Below are 16,631 nucleotides of genomic sequence, written 5' to 3' on the forward strand. Positions count from 1 at the left end.
ACCTTGGCCTCCCAAAGTGTTGGGGTAATAGGCCTGAGCCACTGTGCCCAGCCCGCTTTATCTTTTATTTAAAATATCATTTTAAAATTTACAGTTTTCTACACGTAACTATATAAACACAAAAGAATATACACAAAACTGTTTAAAAAAGGCAACCTCTGGAGTAATGGATTATTCATAGAGATAGATGGGGAGTGAGAAAAAAGTATACAGTGCAGAGGGAAAGATTTCAACTTTATTTTCTACAGATCTTTAGTAATTTTTTTAAAAAGTAATAAGCATATGGCTCTCTTGTCAAACAAAGCAGAATCCTAGAATTCAGTCAATTTCTAATTGAATGCTAAACAGTTCCTGTTAAAAGCCTTGTTCAAAATAATTCATATTTAAAAGCACAGGCTATGGGGGAAATTAATCATTCATAACTCTAAAATGAACCTTTCTTCTTTTCCTTTTTTTTATTTTTATTTTTTTGAGATGGAGTCTCCCTCTGTTGCCCAGGCTGGAATGCAGTGGCGCAATTTCAGCTCACTGCATGACCTCTGCCTCCTGGGTTCGAGTGCTCTCATGCTTCAGCCTCCTTCCTTCTGAGTAACTGGAATTACAGGGGTGTGCTACTGCAACCGGCTAATTTTGTATCTTTAGTAGAGACGGGGTTTCACCATGTTGGCCAGGCTGGTCTCAAACTCCTGGCCTCAAATGATCTTCCTGTCTCAGCCTCCCAAAGTGCTGGGATTACAGGTTTGAGCCACGATGCCAAGCCTAAAATGAACCTTTAACATGACTTTGTCCCTGGGGGGTAAAAACCTCATAGACTCACTGGATCTTTCCTTCTACAAAAGCGCTGATGCCAAGAAATGGCCATCTGTCTATGGAATTCCAAAGAGTAAGATAGCCTGTGCTGGCATGGACTTAACAGCTAAACTTTTTCATCAACTGCGCCAACTATTACCAGCCTGTTTCTGATCCAGTTGATCTACCTGTTATATGCTATTTACATTTAAATATTATTTTAAGCATCCTATAGTGTGTGTGTGTGTGTGTGTATGTGTGTGCATGCATTTTATTGAAAGCCACTCTCAAGAAGATATAGTGGTAACTATTATTACTCATAACAATGACCTGAAGCCGTTGTTTTAGTCAATCGTGGTTTTTACCAGAAATATAAGGACATCAAAACGATTTTTCCCTCTATCACTCATTTACTTATCCAACAAATATTTACTGAGTGCTTATTTCATATACTGCCATAAATGCTGGATAAATTCAAGTTATATAAAACCCTCCCCGCAGCCCAATTTCTTCCTTTAATTTGATTTTTTGGGGAAGAGAAAGGTGATGGAAGAAGAAAACAAAACAAAGAGGCAGGCAAAGGTTATCTGTAGTCAAAGTACTCCATTCTGATAATAGCTCAGAAATTGTGGATGGTGAGGCAAAAAATATCCCTTTTCTCCCAAATATGCTTCTCTAAAAACTTACAAAAGAACACATTTGACTCAAGTTAAAAAATTAATGTGTCAAATTATTTAAAAATTGTTTCCATATATTTATATAAGCACTTAAAACAGTAACCACTATAGTTATTTATCTCAAGTACATAATGTTCATCAATATTCTCTCACATAAATTATAAAAAATTAGAAAAATACAAATAACAGCAACCTGTAAAACTCTGAGCACTCTGTCCTGGCAGGCCAATACAGGTGTGATACGAGATAATCTTTCCACTGGAAGGCAGATAACATCATTGATTTTATCCCCAGAAAGGTAATAATGTTGGTCTTTGCAGTCACAATAATGGTTATAGATGTAACTTGCACTGAGAAAGAGGTCTGAGCCAGATATGTGCCTGAGAACATTAAAATAGTAATTTTTAAAAATAAGCACAGGTACTGAATTTTTTTCAGAGATAAAAACAGAACAATTTATAGTTTACTAACATTTTATTATAGACTTAGAGAACACAGTTTTTAAAACTTTCTCCTACTTAATTTCTAGTCTTTTTGGTATAACACTGTTTTTGATTTTGAAAGCTGAAAATGAGGATGTTAAGGCCTCAGCCTTCCCAATAAAACTGAGCTCAGAAAAATGGAAAACAAAGACAAGATAATGATAATTTAACTGTCTATATCCAAAGGCAATTAATACGTCAAAAAATGACTTCTTTGTGTACTACGTGCCAAGCACTATCTTAAGTGATTTTTATGTATTAGATCAATTAATCATCATAACTCTATAAAATAGGGACCATTATTATTCCTTTTTACAGGTGAATAATAAAATGTTAAATAACTTGCCTAATGGCACCTAATTATTAAGTAGTAGATTAGACTGCAACTCAGTTTTTTGCTCTAGAGTTAGCTTTCTTACCAGCACACTAATTTGCCTGAAAAAAATCTATTTTAAGTGACTCTACCTCAAACTAAATGATAAACAGCAGAAAAAAAATGATTTCATTAGAACTTTATCTTGAAAAGAGAAATGAAAACAAGTTCATTTCAAATTACACTTAACAAAATTTAGTCAATAGTCATAACTATGTTCTAATTCTTAGACTGAATCAAGTTTTCACTTGGGTGAGCTAAAATGGCTTGACAAAAATTTATATGTAAGTGTGATATATTTTTCACTTCTAGATTGTTATTACCATATTTATCATAAAGAGGATAATTTTATTTGAATGTTTCATGTATTCCTCTACCTCCAAGTTCTATTTAAAATTTTTTACATTAAAATTATTATCTAAAGAGCTTATCCTATAATAATCCTCCCTGATTTTCTCTTCTTCGGTTATTAAGTGGCTTCACTTTGTGGCTCTGCATATCATTGAATAGTCCTCTTACTATTTTTATCAACTTCATGAAATTCTGGTTTTCAAAATTTTAAATTCCATTTTGAAACCAATCTGTATTATATTTGCATTATATTGGCCAAAGTACTATTTAGCAATCACTATTGCTGACATGAGTGGGGATACATGGCAGCATTAAGCAGGAAAGGATGTGTAGTGACTAATGTTAAGTGGTCAGTTTCCTTCCTGAGTATCTTCAAGTTATAACTTTTGTTTTCCTATAAAACCTTACAAATGTGGGGATTCAGACAATCAGTTTTCAAAACTTGAGTAAAGAACTTTTCTATCCCATCTTTGCCACTCTAGTAAAAACATTTAAGAAACCATTTAAAGAGACTATTACTGAGAAACTCCGTATCTTTCTCACACTACTATCCATATACCTGTCCGAATGTAGTTATGCTATTAACACATTACTTTTAGTATTTCACAATTATCATTGGCCATGTCTATATACAAGTGTATTTCAAAAGTGTTACTATTCTTGTTAAACCATTTGAAATTACATATTTCCACTTACCATTGTTTGTTATCTAATTTCACCAAGCCAACATTTTACATCTCAAACATCAGGAGATATGCTGTGCATTATACAAAACTCTGGGCTGAATCAGTTGTTTCTAGCCTAAGAGTCTGACTAATTATATAACTTGGCTGCACTAGATTCAAAGGAAGAACTTAAAAAATAAAAACAAAACCTACTCTGGGTTATTCTGATTCAGTAGGTATGAGGTGGGACAAGGAATTAAGTGTCCCAAGGGATTCTTCTAAGTAGCAAATTTAAGAAACAGTGAATTAGATGAATTTTAAAGCCCTTTTCAGCTCCCTGTGATTCAAAAGCTAAAATCTGAATTGCAAAATTTCACATCAGGAAGCCATTTAGGGAGCTATATTTCACGTAGAGTCTTACCTGATATACCTGAAATTATACCCTATTGGTAATCACTAACTTTGACAGTCAGCCTTTTAACATAGTGATGCTACCTGAAAACCAGAACTAGCAAAAAGAGCCAAGGAACATAAAGCTAAATATCTAGAGATTTATTTTCCATTTTTTCCCATACCTTGATAATGAATCAAAACTGAACCAAGTAGTCAAAAATGATTGTATAAATACTATGAAGTTCTTTAAAACAAAATTTCAACAACCAATTTCATATTGATTGTAGGTCAAATTTAGTTTCTGACTAATAAAATACCTTTAGTTAATTTTATTTTCCAGAACGCCTATTAAGATATGATACTTAATCAGTTGCCTTACATCTATCCAAAATATTATAAATAAGTATGTAAAAATACAAAAAGGAACAATAGACATACATAGCTTTAATGCTTTCAGTGAGGTTTGTTTCAAAAGAGAGGAACTGTTTTCCTCTTTTTGTGAAGGCTCTAATCTCAGATGCTGCAGCAATAAAAATTTTCTCCTGAGGTGTGTTAAGAACCCCTCCTAGTTCCAGTCTTGCAATCTTCGGCCCCGGTAAAGTCTTGAACACTGCCTGAAAAAAATCATTCATGAAAATAGTACATAAATTACTTTATTGTGAGCATTTTTTCCTTTACAATACAAAATGTTAAGATGTTAAATTTGCAAAATATTACAGTTCCACTATATAGAAATAATTTTAGATAATAATCTGTATACTTTAGTAGCTCTTCAGGTTTTTTGCTGTACTCAACTTTTAAATATATATTCCCACACATATTTGCATGTCATTGAAATCTAAATCCTTGCAATTCAAAGTACAGTTCACTAAGCAGCAATGTTAGCATCACTAAATTGATTTAAAATGCAGATCAAATGAATGAGAATCTGTATTTTAACAAGATTCCCCAGCAAGTTCCTAAGCATATTGAAGTTTTAGAGGCACTGGCTTAAACAATACTCCTATGAACAGGGAAGTCCATTTGGCAAATTATTTAATGAGGTCCAATGAACATGTTTTTACACTTCAATCATCTTTTAAAACTAATCTTTCCTGGTTTCTTTACAATTTTTATAAATTTTAATAGTAAAGGACTATAGAATTTACTGAAAATGTGAATGTATGACTTAATACCTATAATCATATATCTATTTAACTGAAAACAATATTCATTGCATTAATTTTTTCATGGTTATTTTCCATTTTATTATTTGCACCAGCTTTTTCTCCTCCACTTCCTCCCCATGACTTTATATACAGAGAATAAGATATCTGGGAGAATATGAATAATGGAAACACTGAGTTTCTGGTAGTTTTTATTCTCTTCATCTCTTGGAAATTCCATATAGTATATAATGAATACCAGAATCCACATCTCAGACTCATCATTCTAAATTTCTAATTATGACCTGTAAATATGATAATGTAACAGTAATAACTTCCTTGATTAGGTTAAATTAAGTGGCAAAGGTTGTAGGTTAGTTGCTTCCATGATTACATTATGCTACATAAGATTCTTTCTTAGCAGACTAGAGAAATTTCCTGCTGGCTTTGAAGAATTAGATTACCATGTTGTGAGAAGGACTGTGAGAGGACCACACAGCAAGAAATTGTAGAGACCTCAAAGAACTGAGAGCAAAAAAAAGAAATTTACAGATATTAATAAAGTGGGGACCTCAGTCCTGTAATAGCAAGGAACTGAATTCTGCAAACAACCACATGAGCCTGGAATAAGACCCCACACTCTAGAAAGGAACACAGCTCAGCTGACACCTAAATTGCAGCTGTGTGAAACCTTGAGCACAAACTCCTGTGCTACAGAAACTGTTAGATAATAAACGTGTGTTGTGTTAAGGCCCTAAATTTGAGGTAATATATTACATAGCGTAGAAAAGTAACCCACAACCACAGGATGCCAAAGGTGCCTTACAACTAGCTAGCAAATGACTTTTGTGCTGCCTGCAGACTCATACCTCACATTAACTACTTCCCTCAGAACCCATTTTCCATTATCTGTATTTTAGGAAACTTTTAACCTAGTATATTCAATAAATAGTGCATTCTGTTTTAGAGAACTATTTTTCCCCTTCACAAAGCTATACTTACTCCTGCTTCTCCTTTCTTCATGCCAAAGCACATAACTACCCCATCATGATCCCCAATAACCACCTGTAATAGATGGAAGAGAATCGAAAATTACTTTTGTTACTATTATGACCTAATAATTATATACAGGGAAAGCAAGATTCTTAATTTATAAATATTGACTTAATAGAAAACAGAAAATCTAGGAAAGACACCCTCACAAAAAATAATCCTCAAAAGAACAAGAGCCAAAAGAGAAGGATATGGAGAGTCATTAGAAAAGTAATTGGCCATAGATTTTGTTCCTATAATGTTAATAGGACAACACAAATATGGTTGTTTTTTTTTTTTTCAACTTTTATTGTAGGTTCTAGGAGTCCACATGCAGGCTGTTATGAAGGTATATTTCCGGATAATGGATTATGGTCAGAAATGCCTACAAAGTAATTTTTTTTTTTCATAACTGGAGCATAAGAATATTTTAAGATTAACTTTTAAAACAGATTATCAAAGTTGTGAGTGACATATTTAATAATTTTAAACACCTTTTTTAAAAGTAAAATTTTAATGTATGAAAATGTACACAAAATATTATAATGAATTATCATGTGCCCATCACCTAGTTTCAACAATTACTAACATGTAGACAATGAATTATTTTGAAATAAATATAGAGGGACATTTTAACACTTCTTCCTCAAAAGGAGATATCAAACAACCTTGGACCAGTTCCAGTCCATGGCCTGTTGGGTACCAGGCCACACAGCAAGAGGTAAGCAGCGGGAAAGCAATCATTTACAGACTGAGCTCCGCCTCCTGTCAAATTGGCAGCGTCATCAGAGTCTCATAGAAGCACAAACCCTATTGTGAACTGCGCATGGTTGTATGCTCCTTAGGAAAATCTAACTAATTCCTGATGATCTGAGGTAGAACACAGTATTATCACAAAACAATCCCAGCCCGATTGGTGGAAAAACTGTCTTCCACGAAACTGGTTCCTGGTGCTAAAAAAGTTTGGGAGCTCTGGTTTAAGAAACTACTAATCCAGTTTAGGCATAGTATCAAATAGAAAGAGTCACAATCATCTGAAAAAGTTATTTAAATATCCCTCCTTATTTCCAACTACGTATCTGTGTAAGCTGATTTTCTTCAAATATTTCAACCAAAACAACATAGCACGAGATTGAATGCAGTAAACAAATATGAAAATCTGTGTGTGTATGCTTATGCCAGACATTAACCAAGTTGCAAAAAGTATAACATAATGATACTATACTCATTAAATTCTTTTTTGTTTTGAAAAATAATTATTTTTCATAAAGACGTGTTATATAAACATGTAATGAGTTAATTTTTTAATAAAAGAGTTTAAGCATTTCTTAGTCTTCATTTTAATACAGTAAGTATTGATACATACAACTTACAGTAAAAAATGTTCTTTGGGATCCTCAATCATTTAATTGTGTAAAGGGGTGCTGAGACCAAAAAGTTTGAGAAGTGCTAATCTAGGAGACTTAATACAATAAATGACAATCAGAAATCTGTTGGTTTATCTTTTTCATTTTATTCATTTAATTTTATTTTTAAATTGACAACAATTGTACATATTTGTGGGGTACATAGCAATGTTTCAATACATATAACATATACTGATCACATTGGGATAATTAGCGTATCCATCATCTAAAATACTGATCACTTCTCTGTGTTGGGATCAGTCAATATCTTCTTTTTAGCTATTTGAAACTATATATTGTTAACTATAGTCATCCTATAGTGGTATAGACTACTTGAGCTTATTTTTCCTATCTAGCTATTTTATATCCTTTAATAAATGCCTCCCTATCCCTTCCTTCCCTCTACCCTTTGCAGCCTCTAGTATTCTCTGTCCTACTTTTTACTTTAATATGACCAAATTTTTTTAGCTTCCACATATTAAGGAGAACATGTGGTGTTCAACTTTCTGTTCCTGGTTTATTTCACTTAACATAATGTCCTCCAGTTCCATCTGTGTTATTGCAAATGACAGGATTTCATTCTTCTCGCTCTTTTTTTTTTTTTTTTTTTTTTTGAGACAGAGTTTTGCCCTTGTCGCCCAGGCTCGAGTGCAATGGCACCATCTCAGCTCACTGCAACCTCTACCTCCAGGGTTCAAGCGATTCTCCCACGTCAGTCCCCCAAGTAGCTGGAATTACAGATGTCTGCCACCATGCCTGGCTAATTTTTGTATTTTTAATAAATACAAAATGGGGTTTCACCATGTTGGCCAGGCTGGTCTCCAACTGCTGACCTCAGGTGATCCGCCCGCCTCAGCCTCCCAAAGTGCTGGGATTACAGGCATGAGTCATCGTGCCTGGTCAGGATTTCATTATTTTTTATTGCTGAATAGTATTCCATTGTGTATGTATACCACATTTTTTTATACATTCATCTGTTGTTAAACACCCAGGCTGATTCCGTATCTTGGTTATTGTGAACAATGCTGCAATAAAACATGGGGGTGCAGTTGTCTCTTTGATATAATGATTTCCTTTGGGTAAATTCACAGTAGTGGGGTTGCTAGACCATATGGTAGCCCTATTTGTAGTTTTTGAAAAATCCTACATACTGTTTTCTATAGTGGATGTACTATCCCACCAACGGCACAGAAGAGTTTCCTTTCTCCACATTCTTGCTAGTATTTGTTGTTTTTTGTTTTTTTGTTTTCTTGTCTTTTTGATAACAGCCATTCTAACTGGGGTAAGATGATACTTCATTGTGGTTTGATTTGCATTTTCCTGATGATTAATGATAAGTATTTTTTCCTATTTTTTTGTCATTTGTATGTATTCTTTTGAGAAATGTCTGTTCAGATCATTTGCCCACTTTTTAATCAGATTGCTTGTTTGTTTGCTATTGGTATGTTTGAGTTCCTTGTATATTCTGGATATTAATTCCTTGTTGGATGAGTAGTTTGCAAATATTTTAAATCCCATTCTATAGGTTGTCTTTTCACTCTTGTTGTTTCCTTTCCTGTGTAGAAGCCTTTTTGTTTGATATGATCCCATTTGTTTATTTTTGCTTTTGTTGTTTGTGCTTTTGAGGTCTTATTCATTAAATATTTCCCCAGACCAATGTCCTAAAGCATTAACATTTAGGTCTTTTTTTGTTTTTTGTTTTGTTTTGTTTTTTTGAGATGGAGTCTTGCTCTCCCAAGTAGCTGGGATTATAGGTGCCTGCCACAACGACCAGCTAATTTTCTGTATTTCTAGTAGAGATGGGGCTTCATCATGTTGGCCAGGTTGGTCTCGAACTCCTGACCTGAAGTAATCCACAAGCCTCGGCCTCCCAAATTGCAGGAATTACAGGTGTGAGCCACCATACTTGGCCACATTTAGGTCTTTGATCCATTTTGTGTTCATTTTTATATGGGGTGAGAGGGTGAGAGGTGGAAGTCTTGGTTTCATCCTTCTGCATATGAATATACAGTTTTCCCAGCACCATTTATTGAAAAGGCTGTCCTTTCCCCAGAGGGTGTTCTTGGCTCTTTTGTCAAAAATCAGTTGGTTGTAGATATGTGGATTAATTTATGAGTTCTCTATTCTGTTTTATGTTCTCTGTGTCTCTGTGTTTTTATGCCAGTATTATGCTGTTTTGGTTACTACAGCTTTGTAGTATATTTTGAGATCTAGTAGTATAATGCCCCAGCTTTGTTCTTTTTATTCAGGATTGCTTTGACCATTTGGGGTCTTTGTGGTTCCATACAAATTTTAAGATTTTTTTTCTCTTTCTGTGAAGAATGACATTGGTATTTTGATAGAGATTGCATTGAATTGTAGATTGCTTTGGGTGGTATTGTCATTTTAACAATATTAATTCTTCCAATCCATGAACATGGGATGTTTTTCCATTTGTTTGTATCCTCTTTAATTTCTTTCATCAGTGTTTTATAGTTTTCCTTGTAGAGGTCTTTCATTTCCTTGGTTAATTTATTATTACGTATTTTATCTTTTATCTATTATAATTGGGACTGAGTTCTTGATTTCTTTTTCAGCTAGTTTGTGGTGTATAAAAACACCACTAATTTCTGGATATTAATTTTGTATCCTGCAACTTTACTGAATTCATTTGTCAGTTCTAAAAATTTTTTGGTACAGTCTTTAGGTTTTTCTTTCTTTTTTTTTGAGACAGAGTCTTGCTCTGTTGCCCAGGCTGGAGTGCAGTGGTGCAATCTCGGCTCACTGAAAGCTCCACCTCCTGGGTTCATGCCATTCTCCTGCCTCAGCCTGCCGAGTAGCTGGGACTACAGGCGCCTGCCACCATGCCCGGCTTTTTTTTTTAAATTTATTTTTATTTTTATTTTTTTTAGTAGAGACAGGGTTTCACCGTGTTGGCCAGGATGGTCTCGATCTCCTGACCTCACGATCTGCTCGCCTCGGCCTCCCAAAGTGCTGGGATTACAGGCGTGAGCCACCGTGCCCAGCTGAGTCTTTAGGTTTATTCTATATATAGGATCATGTCATCTGCAAACAGAGATAATTTGATTCTTCTTTCCAATCTGGATACACTTTATTTCTTTTTCTTGTATAATTACTCTGGCTAGGATTTCTAGTACTACGTGTAATTGTTGATTCATCTTGCTAAAATGTTTATATATCAGGATAAAGTATTTTTTGCAGTTTTAAAATACTTGGCTAGTCTACTAAGAAACTGTAATTGTTTTGTGGAAATCATAGGATCAATATTTCTTTAAACATAATCAGTGTTGTTAAGTACAAAGTTTAACATCAAAATATTTAATGACTTTAAAATATGAGAAAGTTTAAAGAGAACATTTTCTTGATATCTTATTCTGCTTTATATTTCTTTTTTCATACATCTGATACACAGAAAAATGGAGTATGGTTTTTAAGTTTGCCTACACTATTTACTAATGGTATGTAATAATTTTAATGTCCAAGAAAATTATTATCTATAAATGTCCCTTGGTATTCCAATTTCTGTTCAAATTAAAAAAAAAAAATCATTTCCATTTTAACATTAGCATTTTTAAGAGAATAACTTAATAATAAAGAAGGAAATAGGAGCCTCTCCTCTGTCAGTACTAGCGAATAGTGGAGAAATCAGAATCTATACAGCACCTTTTGTGTAGCTCTGTGTCTTGAGGCAGGAAGTAGCTTCATAGTCTTCTGAGATGTTACTCCCACCTAAAGAAAAACACCAGGTGCTTAGTGAATTTAATTTGAAGTTATTACAGAGATTAAAGGGATCAGCAGATTTAGGTTATAGTGAACCTTTTTGTTAAACTGAAATTAGTGATATAACTATTATCAGTAATTAACTTATTTTCTAATGAGATATGTCATATTAGTCAGAATACATATACAAAACAACCAAAATAGTAAACTTTATCCTAATGCCAAGCCAAAAATAGTTGTGTAAGATGACTGTCAAGATACTTTATTTAAAAATATCTCTAGAAGCCTTCTTTTCCAACTGCATACAGTTGTTGGGCAAAGTGATTCAAGAACTTTGAAAATAGATTATAGTTATTAGAAATGCAACGTAAGACCACATGCAGTGGCTCATGCCTGTAATCTCAGCACTTTGGGAGGCTGAGGTTGGAGGATCACTTGAGTCCAGGTGTTCAACACCATCCAGGCAACACAGGAGACTCTGTCTCTACAAAAAATAAAAAATTAGCTAGGCATGGTGGTGCATGCCTGTAGGCCCAACTACTTGGAAGGCTGAGGCAGGAGGATAACTTGAGTCCAGGAACTTGAGGCTTTGGTGAGTCATGATCATGCCACTGTACTCCAGACTGGCTGGGTGACAGAACAAGACCCTGTCTCAAAAACAACAACAACAACAACAACAACAACAACATCATATATTTCTGCTAAAATAACAAACATGATGATGGCCATAATATCCAATCTAACGAGTGAAGATTATTTTACAAAAAATACAGAGGATGAAAGCAGCAGGGAACTGTCACTGTTGGTGTATAGTTAGAAGAGGATGGGACCAATGGGACAGAAATTGGTGAAAACAACACATCATGATAAAACTTTCATATAGTATAAATGACTTTATTCTGAATTCCAGAAAAATTGTATTAAAGTCATCTGTTTAGATTTGTATTTCTGAAACATCCATCTAGCAAGTGATGTGAAGGATGGCTTGGAGGGAGATGAAGCTGGTGTTCAGGAGCCCAATTTGGAGGTTATTTCAATTATTCAAGCAAGAGAAGATGAGAACTCAAATGAGGGTAATAGAGATGAAAGACACGGGACAGATTCAAGAGATATTTGGGAGTTAAAAGCAGCAAGATGTGGTGACCAGTTGGATATGGAAGATATTAAGGTGGGAAGTACATAGCATAAACCCCTAGAAAATTGACTGGGCAAACATTTGTACCATTAGCTGAAATGAGATGGCCTAAAAATATGGTGAGGAATTGGGGTAGAGAGAATTTTAGGTATGAAAGAAATTCTGAAAGGCAGTGTGGTGTAACAAAAAAGACACCAGTTCTGGAGTCCGAGACTTTGATTCAAATAGCAAATCCCTAATTTTTAGCTACTAAGCAAATTACTTACCTTCTTTAACCCCTTAGATCCTCATTTATAATATTGTCTACTTTGCAAATTCTTATGAGGATTAAATATGTTGGTAGGTACGCTAAATTCTTAGAATAAGCTAGATGCACATTAAACTGTTTTCATGGCTTTTTTTTCCCCCTTCTGTCTGTCACCCTGGGTAGAGTGCAGTTCCATGATGTCGGCGCACTGCAGCCTGCCTCCCGAGTTCAAGCGATTCTCCTGCCTTAACCTCCCGAGTACCTGGGATTACAGGCGCCCGCCACCACGCCGGGCTAATTTTTGTATTTTTTGTAGAGACGAGGTTTAACCGTGTTGGCCAGGCTGGTCTTGAACTGCTGACTTTAGGTGATCCGCCCGCCTCGGCCTCCCAAAGTGCTGGGATAACAGGCGTGAGCCATCGCCCCCGGCCCAGTTTTCATTGCTTTTACTATGATCTGCCTGGTGCGGTCCAGCTCACAGTAAGAAACAAGTGCCTGGTGCTTGGGCGAACGATCCGGGTAGAGATGGAGATTGAGGATTGGAGGCCCTCAGGCAGCCGCGGCTAGGGAGGAGAAGGGCCCTGGGGGGAATCCGGGATCAGACCGTGTCAGCATTTTCAGAGCATCCTCAGGAACCGGCAGGAGCCAGCACCGTGGGGGCTTGCGCCGCTTTTCCCCGGTCCCCTCGGACCGTCACAGACAAGAGGGAGCTGCCCAAAGGCGGGGTGCTGAGAGGTCGGCACCCAGCCCGGCTCCTTCGCCTCCGCACCAGCTCCTGGAGACCCAGACTTTCGGCAGTGAAAGGAAGGAATCCTCTCTGGGAGCTGGGCTTGTCCAGCGCGGTGCCCGCCCCATCCCTTGGGTTTACCTGTAGATAATCCATTCGGTTTAAAATCGGATCCATGATGACAAAGCTGAGGGGCTAAGCAGCGCCGGACAAGAACAGGAGGGACAGAGACTGCCGGCCCGCAGGCTTCCGACCCAGTCTGAAAGCCGCCCGCGCCCCCTCAGAATCCAGCTCCAGCTACCGCGCCTACTTCCTGGGCTGCAAAGGCCGGGCGACAGGGCAGTGGCGTCCTGCGTGACGTCAGTACGCTGCTGCGAGGGGCTCCTGGATGAATATGAAGGCCCGTCCCTTTCCCGAAGCACCGCCCACTGTAGCGTGTTCCAATCAGAGGCGGAGAGGAACTAAGGGCGCGAGGTCTGGGAGACTCAGACAGGGCGGTTTCCACAGAGACCCCAGACGCAGCCTTGGCTCCACCCTCACCGCGGCCCAGGTCTAATACTGGACTTCTTTCCTCATCGCTGTAGAGAAAACTAGTTAAGCCTGCTAGATTCTGACCGATTTCACTCTGACGTTGGAAAGGGTCCCGCGAAGAATTAGGTTCCACCGTTACAGGTGTTAGCTTACAGCAGCGGTTCTCAGACTTTTGGCCTTAGGACTTCTTTACAAAACTCTTAAAAAACCGTTGAGGACCACAAAGCCATTTGCTTTTTGTGGGTTTTCTCTCATTTTTATTTATTTATTTTTTATTTCAATAGTTTTGGGTGTACCGGTGGGTTTTGGTTACATGGATGAACTCCTGAGTGGCGAATTCCGAGATTTTAGTGTACCCGTCACCCACCAGTGTACACTGTACCCAATATGTAGTCTTTTATCCCTCACCCCGCTCCCAATCTCCTCCCCACCTGGAGTCCCCAGAATCCATTACATCACTCTGTATGTCTTTGCCTCCTCGTAACTTAATCCCACTTATACGTGAGAACATGCAGTATTTGGTTTTCTATTCCTAAATTACTTCACTTAGAATAATGGCCTCCAGCTCCATCCAAGTTGCTGCCAAAAGATATTATTTCGTTCCTTTTTATGGCTGAGTAGTATTCAATGGTGTATATATATATATACTACATTTTTTGAATCCACTCATTAGTCAATGGACACTTAGGTTGGTTCCATATCTTTGCAATTGCGAATTATGCTGCTACAAACATGCATGTATATGTGTCTTTTTCCTTTGGGTAGATACCCAGTAGTGAGATTGCTGGATTGTATGGTAGCTCCACCTTTATTTATTTATGGAAGCTTTATACTGTTTTCCATAGTGGTGGTATTAATTTACATCCCCCAAGCAGTGCAAAAGTGTTCCGTTTTCACCATATCCACGCCAACATCTACTGTTTTCTAATTTTTTTATTATTATTATTATTTATTTATTTTTTTTAGACAGAGTCTTGCTCTTGTCCCCCAGGCTGGAGTGCAACAGCACTATCTAGGATCACTGCAACTTCTGGCTCCCGGGTTTAAATGATTCTCCTGCCTCAGCCTCCCGAGTAGCTGGGATTACAGGTGCCCGCCACCACACCTGGCTAATTTTTGTATTTTCAGTAGAGACAGGGTTTTGCCATGTTGGCCTGGTTGGTCTCAAACTCCTGACCTCGTGATCTGCCCGCCTCATGGCCATTCTTGCAGGAGTAAGGTGGTATCTCACTGTGGTTTTAATTTGCATTTCCCTGGTGATTTAGTGATGTTGAGCATTTTTTCATGTTTGTTGGCTATTTGTATATCTTCTTTTGAAAAATGTCCTTTGCCCACTTTTTGATGGGATTGGTTTTTTCTAACTGATTTGAGTTCCTTATAGATTCTAGATACAAGTCCTTTATCAGATGCACAGTTTGAAAATATTTTATTTTACTCTATGGACTGTTTAGTGATTATTTCTTTCGCTGTGCAGAAGCTTTTTAGTTTAAATAGGTCCCATTTATTTATTTTTGTTTTTGTTGCATTTGGCTAATGTCCAAAAGAGTTTTCCCAATGTTATCTTCTAAAATTTTTGTGGTTTCAGGTCTTAGATTTAAGTCTTTGATTCATCTTGAGTTGATTTTTGTATAAGGTGAGAGATGGGAGGCCAGTTTCATTCTTCTACATGTGGCTAAACCAGTTTTCCCAGCACCATTTATTGAATAGGGTGCCCTTCTCCCAATTTACGTTTTTGTATGCTTTGTCGAAGATCAGTTGACTGTAAGTACTTGGCTTTATTTCTGGGTTCTCTATCTGTTCCATTGGCCTATGTGTCTCTTTTTCTTTTTTTTTTTTTTTTTTACCAGTACCATGCTGTTTTGGTAACTAGCCTTGCAGGATAATTTGAAGTCTGATAACGTGATGCCTCCAGATTTGTTCTTTTTGCTTACTATTACTTTGGCTATTCAGGCGCTTTTTTGATTCCATATGAATTTTAGAACTTTTTTTTTAGTTCTGTGAAAAATAGTAAGGATATTTTGATGGCAATTATACTGAATCTGTAGATTGCTTTGGAAAGTATGAAGACCATTTGTTTATATGAGTTTACCTATTGATTTTAACCATAGTAGACATTAGAACTGAAAGCAATTAGTGTTTTTTAAAAACCTATGACGAATATCTTAATTAAAAATATTTTCCAAAATCAAAAAATAAAATGAAATAACTGGTACTGTGTGCAAATCTATTTTCTGTCCATTTTAATAGTAGACAGGAGGAGCTTCAAATCTGCTACTGCATTCAATCTATTGTTATATGTTGTTTTTGTTCATGTGTATGAAGAAAATTTCGTCCAAACTCAACAAGTGGTAGTTTTTTGAAAGGTTAGTTGCAATGTGAAATGTGACTTCGTTACATAACATCAAAAAATCCCATCTGTTAGTACCACCATGGATCTCATCAGTGAAGTCCCGAGTATGGGAGATCTGTCAAACTTAGAATGGCGAATACATATTTTCCAAAATTCAAATTTGTGCTTGAAAGTTTGAAATTTACACATTGGCAACAAATGTCGATTGTTTTCCTTGAACTGATAGGTTCCCTTCTTGAATTCACAAGAAAGTAAATGCCAAATATCTAAGTCTGAATAATCATAATTTGTCAGTAATTCCTTCAAATAAAAATAGTGTCCCATGAAAAAAGCAGCAAGTTCAGCTAGCAGCTCAATCCCACAAGTGCTTTTCCTTGAGCCAGCTAATGTACTTCAGTATTCAGTAGAAGGATTTTATACATACTTCTTATGTCATCACATACAACATTTAAAAAGACATATTCAAGAGTTAAGATGTAATAAATGAGGGCTGAATCAGAAGAAAGAAAAAAGGTAAAAAGATAATATTAACAATGTTGCTGCTTCGTAAAGGACATTTTTATATGAAATGGTTTTTGTTTCCTATCAGGGCATGGCATGTAGAATAT

General features: G+C 36.4%; 1 protein-coding gene across 1 annotated transcript in view; it reads right to left on the reverse strand.

Moving 5' to 3' along the window:
* BBS7 (Bardet-Biedl syndrome 7) overlaps window positions 1-13,504 on the reverse strand; it is a gene marked incomplete at its 3' end in the record, with an annotated part of 37,734 nt that extends 24,230 nt beyond the window's left edge. Inside the window, exons 1-5 of the mRNA XM_011976373.1 lie at window positions 13,284-13,504; window positions 10,977-11,042; window positions 5,878-5,940; window positions 4,169-4,344; window positions 1,660-1,846 (exon numbers count right to left, since the gene is read on the reverse strand). Coding sequence (XP_011831763.1) covers window positions 1,660-1,846; window positions 4,169-4,344; window positions 5,878-5,940; window positions 10,977-11,042; window positions 13,284-13,319 — 528 coding nt within the window. The remainder of the gene's footprint in view (window positions 1-1,659; window positions 1,847-4,168; window positions 4,345-5,877; window positions 5,941-10,976; window positions 11,043-13,283) is intronic.
* Window positions 13,505-16,631: the final 3,127 nt, after the last annotated feature.

Source organism: Mandrillus leucophaeus, unplaced genomic scaffold (genome assembly GCF_000951045.1).
Source record: "Mandrillus leucophaeus isolate KB7577 unplaced genomic scaffold, Mleu.le_1.0 Scaffold1649, whole genome shotgun sequence".
Classification (NCBI taxonomy): Eukaryota; Metazoa; Chordata; class Mammalia; order Primates; family Cercopithecidae; genus Mandrillus; species Mandrillus leucophaeus.